General features: G+C 28.5%; 1 protein-coding gene across 1 annotated transcript; it reads left to right on the forward strand.

Moving 5' to 3' along the window:
* Positions 1–800: 800 nt before the first annotated feature.
* On the forward strand, positions 801–6290 carry LOC145762939 (uncharacterized). The gene is made up of 9 exons (XM_082574719.1): positions 801–1098; positions 1793–1936; positions 2207–2363; positions 2589–2729; positions 2837–2970; positions 4075–4300; positions 4670–4842; positions 5526–5792; positions 5907–6290. Exons 1-9 carry the CDS (start codon positions 820–822, stop codon positions 6135–6137), a joined length of 1752 nt encoding a protein of 583 aa, XP_082430845.1. The 5' UTR covers positions 801–819; the 3' UTR covers positions 6138–6290.
* The last annotated feature ends 4779 nt before the right edge of the window (positions 6291–11069 follow it).

Consider the following 11069-nt stretch of genomic DNA (forward strand, 5'->3'; position numbering starts at 1 on the left):
CGCGCAAAACCACGACACGCGACTAAAACGTTTGAAAAAAGTGCTTCAAAGCTAGCAGATGACGTCGAAATGTCAAATGTTGCCTCATCTTGGCTTGGCGTAAGGATTACGCCTGACTTATAACACTCAAAAATGCGTGACTCTGTGTTTTTAGCTTGTTAGGTTAGATGACCGTTGTTGAGACACGGTGTGGTCTATCAAGGGAAAAAGTAAAAACATTGTTATTGTTTAGATATGTCGGGTTTGTTTGATTTGGCCCACATGATAGGAAGCCGACATATTTTGTGCATGAAAGTTGTTTGTTAAAATATCAAACTCTTTCCTAGGAAAAGTGTTTTTCAAAGCTGGAAAACCGTTGCTTACGTATTTTCGGTGAAGTAACTAAAATTGAACTGTAGTTTGGTATCTTACACTACAAAATTTAAGTTTTTTTTATCTACTTAAATTTTTTTTTATTTTTTAGAAAATCTAATTTGTGTATTTTGTTTTTGCCAACAAAAAATCTTGGAGTTGTTATATTTCTTACGTCTAATTTTCTAGCGGTTCGCTTTTCCAACGTTATTCAGAAACATAGTTATAAAGATGGACCAAAAAGGAAAAAATATATGGCCGTTTATAAGAAAAAAATCACGTTACTTTTTTGTTATTCTTGCTAGTTTTAGATAAGATCACATAAGTAAGAAAAAAGAAACAAGATTTAGATAACATCGAAGTAAGGCCTTCCGACGAGCGATTAAAATGTTAAAATATCAAAAATTAATTTATTACTATTTGTTTTAAACTACTCTAGTATACAAAAAACACTATAAGTATTACGTCATGTTATTAAACGCTAAATTTTACTTAATCGTCGCCCTTTCGTTTATCATAATTCAAACGGAGACATTGGCCAATGGGACTTCCAACTCTCGTAGCCAAGATGATCCAACATCTGAAGATTCTCGTTCGCGCGGGAATCCGAATGGAAGAATGTCAAGAAGACGAAATATGGCAGAAGATTTCCAAATGCATAATACGATAAGAGAGATTGAAGCCCCAGCACATAATATCGTAAATCGTGGAAAGACTTTTGTTACCTTGCTAGCTGCACACGTACAGGTAAAAAAAGAAAATTTTATTTTGTTTTAAATTTCAATTTTTTTATATATATATTATATTTATCTAGTATGTTATTTTATATCAAATATGTAATACGTATTCCAGCATTAGGATTAAATTTTTAAGCCATGACGTTTACGTTTACGCGGCGTGACTTAAAGCAAAACCTCGTTGTTTTTAACTTAAGTAAAAACTAATAAGAAATTCATTGTTTCCACGAACATGAGTAACATTGCCTTCGGCATAATGGCAACTTCAAGTAATTTTTTGTTTTGGTTCGGATGTAACTTAACAGAGATCGTGTTGTTATAAATGTAATCTAATCAATCAATCAAAGAAACAAGTGTTGTAATAAAATAGTGTCTATGTACGGTACGTGTAATGTATATTTACACATAGGCTTCAATATAAGCAGCCCTTGCATAAACTGAATATTACCAGATATTTATTTTATTTTGTTTATTTGGAACTAAATTGACTTAATTAAACTAATTTTTAATTTTTTTTTAATTTAAACCTGATTTTTAATATAATAACAATAAAGTAAATGTAATAATAAATACTAGCAATTAATGCAATTTAGCTAAGTTTTTCACTAAAATCAATATCTCGCATTAACATTTACATAAAATAATCACAAATATATATTTATATGTGTGTTTTGAAACAATTTAATTTTAACTGTTTTACGCAGTGGTATATGAACGGTATAAACTGCAAATACGCGAGACGCTTATCCTACACAACCCAAGGAAGATGTATGGGAGTTAAATGGACGCCATTTGATCAGATGAGGATCTATATTGCTCCTCCAAAACTCAACACAGTCTACTCGGTGGTAAGTACTGATTAAAATTTTGGTTGGGTATTTAAACATAAGCCATGTAAACACGATTTTTGTAAAATAAATGATGTTTTTGTTCAAATATGAATTTTTTAAGGAAAACACATAGCTTTGTACATGAGAATAGCAGGGACTTACTTACTACTTAACTTTTTACAATACTTCTATTATTCTTTAATTTTTTTAAAATTAATCTTTTCGATTTTCTTTTAAAAAATGTTTATTTTATGTTTAACAAAATTATTGGCCAATTTATATTTTTAGATAATGCCCGATGGTAAACTAACTGGGAATGGCAACCATGCAGCAGTTGCCGTTGTCGACCCTTTTCCACGGGTGAGTTTCGGTCACTTGGTGCTTATATTTTACGTTGACGGAGCAACTAAACCATGGTGCCTACAAAACAGGGGACTTGACTTAGGTAAGTCAGTGACTATAATTTATGATTTTTTGTCCCATAATAACAAATGTAAAATTTTTCACAATTGATGCTGCAAGTCTAACGAAAGTGAAAAAAACACCCTACTATTTATAAACGCCCATAATATAAAATATTATAGAAATATAGACTAGTTACAAATATTTTTAATTTTTTTTAGTTTTTCACTTTTTTTAAATTTCTTTTTTCTATTTAATTTCATTAAAGGAAACTCACTCTGCTTGACGCATGCGCGTAGACGAATTTGCCGAAATCAATTTCGTTCCCAATTTACTTCAGACGAAATATCAAAAAAATGTGAAGTTAACTTTATTCCACTAGTCCATGAAAGTTTAAATGGCGAAAGCAGTAAGTTACATATTTTAGTATTTAAAAAAACATAAAAAACTTAATTTTTAGATAAAAAATAAAAAGTATTCCTAATTTTAATTATTATAATTTTGATTTATTTTTAGCTGAAATTCGAACCCAACAACTTGAATGCATTCCTGACGTCAGCGGGTTCGGGGGATGCCCCAAACAAGTCGTCACCAAATCGACGGTTGTGGAAAATTGCGAACTTATCGAAAACACAAAAAGATGTCATCAGGTGAGTTTTATACTTTTTAAATTTAACAAACTATAATGAAGATTTATAATTTTTAATCTGTTGCTATCAAAGTTATATTTTTAACAAAATTTTGGCAGTTATAATGAAGGTATTCCAACAATAAAAAACGAAATTTGTAATAAAATCTTGTAAGACAAAATTTGTAAAAAAAATTCTGTCGAACAAAAATTGTAAAAGTATCCCTGTAAAAAAATACCGATAAAGTTATGGGTTATCCATTATGTCTACACGGGTTATATTTCAAGTTTTAACAAAATGGAGAATCTTATCTTTTTAACACTTTTTAAAGCATATTACATAATACAAAATAAATCGTGACTCTTTTAAACACATTAAACGAATAATTGTTTTGACTGCAAAGTGGTGAATTTTATTTTTGATAGTAAATTTCATCATGAGGGGAAAGTTGTGTTTTTATTGCCCACGCACGACCTGTGGCGTTGTTTTTGTGTTTTTAAAACCTGTTTAAGTAGTCATAAATGTTCAAAGCCAGTACTTGAACCGACACTTTTAAATCATGAAGATATGCGATCGGGCCATTGCAAGTGTATACGTAATGGCCTTGGCGAAACTAAACAAATAGTCAAAACTTCACCTGTATTACGTACTTTTTTAACCCCTGAGATATGCTTAAGAGTTTGGTTAGTTTGAGAATTTTTTGATCTTACCATAAAAGTGATGGCGTGAGAATATGACGCTTGAACAAATCCTAACAATGACATAACGTCACCCCTACTCACTTATAAAGTATATATTAGAAGGTGTCAACTATATGTTAGTGAGTGAATTTTAATGGCGATAATGGATAGTTTTATTGCCGCAGCCTCGCCCTCGTATTTTGTTTTCATATCTAAACAACCCCATGGTTATCTGCTTTTAAAAACTGAGAACAGGTGGACAAACCTTTCACGACCCCTTGTTAACTAAAGGATTTTAAAGTTTTCGTGACAATTTTAAAGCAAAATAATTTATTTTAAGTTCGCATGGAAAAACACTAAAACAGATTAAAAAAAAATAATAAATTTTGTAAACCGAAATTCAGTTTTTGATTTTTGAATTTAATTTATTATTTTCTGTTTTTAGAGAACCACTCCTCAGCCTCCTCCCGGACCAGTCAGACGTCGACCAGTGCCATGTCACTTTCTCAAAATGTGCGACCACGCGGTGACGCTGTTTGGTGGTTGGAACGAGGAAACTTTGTTCACGAGACATGAGGAAAATTTGAGAGATTTTTACTCCATGTTAAAAAGAAATGGATTTCGAAAAAACGATATTCAGATTTTCTACAACGGCAACGGGGAAGTCGACGGTAGGTGGCGTTAGCTTAATTTCCACTTTTTAACTGTAGTCACTTTTACTATAGTCTATTATTGTGGTGAACAGGTCATAGCAGCGGTCTACGAGCAGCGCTAATGCCACACTATTCACCCTTGAGCCTAGCATTTACATATAGCTCAAACATGTTCTAATATCACACCTTACCCAATAAAAAAACAAAAACCTATCCCCTTAAGAGGACAAAAAAATCAGTTTTATTACTGTTTGGGTAATTGTGTGGTATATTATGTATGACTAATCAAAAGGTTTTCCTTTAGCCTGGCGTTCACCGATAGATAAAACCAAGTTTTTTATATAAAAAACGGATTTTTAAATCTTTTTTAATTTTTAATTTGAACAGTTGGGGAGCCTTACCATCATGGCAGAGCTGCGAGTGACAAACATTTAGTTCGAAGTCACATCCAAACGTTATGCCAAACGGAGATGTGTGTAAATTCCTTTGTTATTTACCTCAACGGACCAACTACTTCAGACGGTTCCATCCTGCTGTGGGATATAAATGGAAATGGACAGGTAAGAAAATAAATAAACAAATAAAAATCACAAAAACGTTAGTTTTTTTAAATGATCGAAATATGTTACGTGCACATATAAACAGTTATAGATTTTATAGCGTACACTTTCTGCTGTAAAAACAACTGATTAAGCTTGTTTAAAATATATTCACCACCCAAATATTGATGGATTTTGTTATTTATTCAAATGTTACTTAAAAATAACTTTTTTGTTAAAGTTAAAAAAAAATTACCACTATTTCAATAACAAGTCTCAAAAGTTTCTTTTATGTGGTGTAACCTTTTACGTCATAACTGACCTATTATGACGTCATTAAACAAACAACGCCCCGACATCAATTAGGAATGCATTAGCAGATATTTAAAATGCACTTAACGATTTAATTAGGCGGAACTTGTAAACAATGTTAGCGACGTTTACTGTTGTTTATTAAATAAGTTTAATTTTAAAAACATAACAATTTTATAAGAATAGTTTTTTTGAAAAATTTTTTTACCATTTTTTTTATTTTTTCTTTATTTTAATTATTTTTGTACTTAATAAAATATCCTAAGCTTAACATGCATTTCTATACAGTTATTCAAGAATGACAGCCACAATAAAAAAATCGAGTCTGTTGATAAATTTAAATCACATAACCCAATTGCAATATCAATATCTGTTATTTGTCTATCAAATAGGCAGAAAACGGTGAAATGTACAAAGTCAACGAGTTTCTGGACGACATCGCCTACTGTGAAGCCGACCACGTGTTTGTATTTGCCGATCAAAGCTATTCGGGCACTCTGACGTCATCCATAAGGTCGAGGACCGGCGACGGGGATTCTCCGTGGGCCGACGTGGTCTTGATAACGAGCGGGGACCAATTCGAGTATTCGTGGGGCCGTGACGTCATCGAGCACTGGAACAAAATAAGCCCCATGCACAACGTATCGTGGGCCTATGAGGTAAACATATCTACAATATACAATCCAAAAATTAAAAAAATCAAATAATTTTATTCAAATTAAAAAAAAAACAGAAAATAAATAATTTTAACAATGTATCTCACTGTTTAACAGGGTTTTCCATACTTGCACAGCACCCCAAGTATTATAAACAGTCGACTGGCACAAGATTTTACAGTTTATGGTGCACCGGTCATACAGGGGATACCTAAGTTCGCCGAGGCTCCGGCTGAGTTAAAAAGAAGATACCAAGGCTGCCAAGACTTACTGAAATCATCATCATTCATGGATTTGACTCTTAGGTTTTCGAACGTGAGAACACATAAAAGCAACACTAACAATTAATTGACTTTTAATCCTGTCAAAAATACTGTTACGGTGTATTTTTATCCATATGAAATGTTAAAACAAATATATTGTGATGAATTTTAAGGAAGTACGTTTCACTTATTTTTATGTTACATTTTTTATGCCTTTTGTTGTATTTAAAAACTTAGTATTGCGCTATTTTATTGTAAATAAATAATTTTTAAATATTAGAAAATTTTTGTTGTTTGCAAGTTTGTTTAGGGTGTCCGCATTAATTTGACGAGTGCAGTTCTTACAGAAAGATTATTTTTTTATTTAAAATTTTTTTATTTTTTTTTAAATTTGTATGTAATATCATTGGCCAAAAATATCACGCGACCTATTTAAACCCAAAATAAAAATTACCTCAAACTTTTGTTCTACTGAAAATTTTCGCGAAATGTTTTATTTTGTAAGTTAGTTGGGTCAATACGCATATAATACAACAAAAACTTTTAGGTTTTGAGATTTCATAAATTTTTAATAAAAGTGTCATAACTTTTTTGAATATTAATATTTTCAAAAAAAATTTTGTAAACGCATTAATTTGACCTGTGAAGTCTTAACAAAACAATAATTTTTTGATTTAAAATTGTTTTATTTTTTTTAAATTTGTATGCAATATCATTGGCCAAAAATATCACGTGACCTAATTAAACCCAAAATAAAAATTACCTCAAACTTTTGTTTTACTGAAAATTTTCGCGAAATGTTTTATCTTGAATGTTAGTTAGGCCAATGCGCGTCTAATAAAATACAAAATTTTAGGTTTTAAGATTTCATAAATTTTTAATAAAAGTTTCATAACTTTTATGAATATTAATATTTTCGAAAAATATTTTGTAAACACGGTAATTGGACCTGTGCGGTTCTAACACAACAATAATTTTTCGATTTAAAATTTTTTATTTTTTTTCAAAAAATTTGTATGCAATATTATTGGCCAAAAATATCACGTGACCTAATTAATCCCAAAATAAAAATTACCCCTAACTTTTGTTTTACTGAAAATTTTCGCGAAATGTTTTATCTTGAATGTTAATTAGGCCAATGCGCGTCTAATAAAATACAAAATTTCAGATTTTGAGATTTCATAAATTTTTAATAAAAGTTTCATAACTTTAATGAATATTAATATTTTTGAAAAATATTTTGTAAACACGGTAATTGGACCTGTGCGGTTCTAACACAACAATAATTTTTCGATTTAAAATTTTTTATTTTTTTTCAAAAAATTTGTACGCAATATCATTGGCCAAAAATATCACGTGACCTAATTAAACCCAAAATAAAAATTACCCCAAACTTTTGTTTTACTGAAAATTTTCGCGAAATGTTTTATCTTGAATGTTAATTAGGCCAATGCGCGTCTAATAAAATACAAAATTTTAGGTTTTGAGATTTCATAAATTTTTAATAAAAGTTTCATAACTTTTATGAATATTAATATTTTCGAAAAATATTTTGTAAACACGGTAATTGGACCTGTGCGGTTCTAACACAACAGTTATTTTTCGATTTAAAATCTTTAATTTTTTTTCAAAAAATTTGTATGCAATATCATTGGCCAAAAATATCACATGACCTAATTAAACCCAAAATAAAAATTACCTCAAACTTTTGTTTTACTGAAAATTTTTGCGAAATGTTTTATCTTGAATGTTAGTTAGGCCAATGCGCATCTAACAAAATAACAAATTTCAGATTTTGAGATTTCATAAATTTTTAATAAAAGTTTCATAACTTTTATGAATATTAATATTTAAAAAAAATATTTTGTAAACATGATAATTGGACCTGTGCGGTTCTAACACAACAATAATTTTTCGATTTAAAATTTTTTATTTTTTTTCAAAAAATTTGTATGCAATATCATTGGCCAAAAATATCACGTGACCTAATGAAAACCAAAATAAAAATTACCTTAAACTTTTGTTTTACTGAAAATTTTCGCGAAATGTTTTATCTTGAATGTTAGTTAGGCCAATGCGCGTCTAATAAAATACAAAATTTTAGGTTTTGAGATTTCATAAATTTTTAATAAAAGTTTCATAACTTTTATGAATATTAATATTTAAAAAAAATATTTTGTAAACACGGTAATTGGACCTGTGCGGTTCTAACACAACAATAATTTTTCGATTTAAAATTTTTTATTTTTTTCAAAAAATTTGTACGCAATATCATTGGCCAAAAATATCACGTGACCTAATTAAACCCAAAATAAAAATTACCCCAAACTTTTGTTTTACTGAAAATTTTTGCGAAATGTTTTATCTTGAATGTTAGTTAGGCCAATGCGCGTCTAATAAAATACAAAATTTTAGGTTTTGAGATTTCATAAATTTTTAATAAAAGTTTCATAACTTTTATGAATATTAATATTTTCGAAAAATATTTTGTAAACACGGTAATTGGACCTGTGCGGTTCTAACACAACAATAATTTTTCGATTTAAAATTTTTTATTTTTTTCCAAAAAATTTGTATGCAATATCATTGGCCAAAAATATCACGTGACCTAATTAAACCCAAAATAAAAATTACCTCAAACTTTTGTTTTACTGAAAATTTTCGCGAAATGTTTTATCTTGAATGTTAGTTAGGCCAATGCGCGTCTAATAAAATACAAAACTTTAGGTTTTGAGATTTCATAAATTTTTAATAAAAGTTTCATAACTTTTATGAATATTAATATTTTCGAAAAATATTTTGTAAACACGGTAATTGGACCTGTGCGGTTCTAACACAACAATTATTTTTCGATTTAAAATTTTTTATTTTTTTAAAAAAAATTTGTATGCAATATCATTGGCCAAAAATATCACGTGACCTAATTAATCCCAAAATAAAAATTACCTCAAACTTTTGTTTTACTGAAAATTTTCGCGAAATGTTTTATCTTGAATGTTAGTTAGGCCAATGCGCGTCTAATAAAATACAAAATTTCAGATTTTGAGATTTCATAAATTTTTAATAAAAGTTTCATAACTTTTATGAATATTAATATTTTTGAAAAATATTTTGTAAACACGGTAATTGGACCTGTGCGGTTCTAACACAACAATAATATTTCGATTTAAAATTTTTTATTTTTTTTCAAAAAATTTGTACGCAATATCATTGGCCAAAAATATCACGTGACCTAATTAAACCCAAAATAAAAATTACCCCAAACTTTTGTTTTACTGAAAATTTTCGCGAAATGTTTTATCTTGAATGTTAGTTAGGCCAATGCGCGTCTAATAAAATACAAAATTTTAGGTTTTGAGATTTCATAAATTTTTAATAAAAGTTTCATAACTTTTATGAATATTAATATTTTCGAAAAATATTTTGTAAACACGGTAATTGGACCTGTGCGGTTCTAACACAACAATTATTTTTCGATTTAAAATTTTTTATTTTTTTAAAAAAAATTTGTATGCAATATCATTGGCCAAAAATATCACGTGACCTAATTAATCCCAAAATAAAAATTACCTCAAACTTTTGTTTTACTGAAAATTTTCGCGAAATGTTTTATCTTGAATGTTAGTTAGGCCAATGCGCGTCTAATAAAATACAAAATTTCAGATTTTGAGATTTCATAAATTTTTAATAAAAGTTTCATAACTTTTATGAATATTAATATTTTTGAAAAATATTTTGTAAACACGGTAATTGGACCTGTGCGGTTCTAACACAACAATAATATTTCGATTTAAAATTTTTTATTTTTTTTCAAAAAATTTGTACGCAATATCATTGGCCAAAAATATCACGTGACCTAATTAAACCCAAAATAAAAATTACCCCAAACTTTTGTTTTACTGAAAATTTTCGCGAAATGTTTTATCTTGAATGTTAGTTAGGCCAATGCGCGTCTAATAAAATACAAAATTTTAGGTTTTGAGATTTCATAAATTTTTAATAAAAGTTTCATAACTTTTATGAATATTAATATTTTCGAAAAATATTTTGTAAACACGGTAATTGGATCTGTGCGGTTCTAACACAACAATTATTTTTCGATTTAAAGTTTTTTATTTTTTTAAAAAAAATTTGTATGCATTATCATTGGCCAAAAATATCACGTGACCTAATTAAACCCAAAATAAAAATTACCTCAAACTTTTGTTTTACTGAAAATTTTCGCGAAAAGTTTTATCTTGAATGTTAGTTAGCTCAATGCGCGTCTAATGAAATACAAAATTTCAGATTTTGAGATTTCATAAATTTTTAATAAAAGTTTCATAACTTTTATGAATATTAATATTTTTAAAAAATATTTTGTAAACACGGTAATTGGACCTGTGCGGTTCTAACACAACAATAATTTTTCGATTTAAAATTTTTTATTTTTTTTCAAAAAATTTGTATGCAATATCATTGGCCAAAAATATCACGTGACCTAATGAAAACCAAAATAAAAATTACCTTAAACTTTTGTTTTACTGAAAATTTTCGCGAAATGTTTTATCTTGAATGTTAGTTAGGCCAATGCGCGTCTAATAAAATACAAAATTTTAAGTTTTGAGATTTCATAAATTTTTAATAAAAGTTTCATCACTTTTATGAATATTAATATTTAAAAAAAATATTTTGTAATTGGACCTGTGCGGTTCTAACACAACAATAATTTTTCGATTTAAAATTTTTTATTTTTTTCCAAAAAATTTGTATGCAATATCATTGGCCAAAAATATCACGTGACCTAATGAAAACCAAAATAAAAATTACCTTAAACTTTTGTTTTACTGAAAATTTTCGCGAAATGTTTTATCTTGATTGTTAGTTAGGCCAATGCGCGTCTAATAAAATACAAAATTTTAGGTTTTGAGATTTCATAAATTTTTAATAAAAGTTTCATAACTTTTATGAATATTAATATTTTCGAAAAATATTTTGTAAACACGGTTATTGGACCTGTGCGGTTCTAACACAACAA

This window comes from Corella eumyota, chromosome 1 (assembly GCF_963082875.1).
Source record: "Corella eumyota chromosome 1, kaCorEumy4.1, whole genome shotgun sequence".
Lineage (NCBI taxonomy): Eukaryota > Metazoa > Chordata > Ascidiacea > Phlebobranchia > Corellidae > Corella > Corella eumyota.

Excerpts from the sequence above, each read along its gene's own strand:
- LOC145762939 (XM_082574719.1), top strand. The coding sequence starts at position 820 with ATGTTATTAAACGCTAAATTTTACTTAATCGTCGCCCTTTCGTTTATC. Across the intron at positions 1,099-1,792 it reads TGCTAGCTGCACACGTACAG|TGGTATATGAACGGTATAAA; the intron begins GTAAAAAAAGAA and ends TGTTTTACGCAG. Across the intron at positions 2,971-4,074 it reads ACACAAAAAGATGTCATCAG|AGAACCACTCCTCAGCCTCC; the intron begins GTGAGTTTTATA and ends TTCTGTTTTTAG.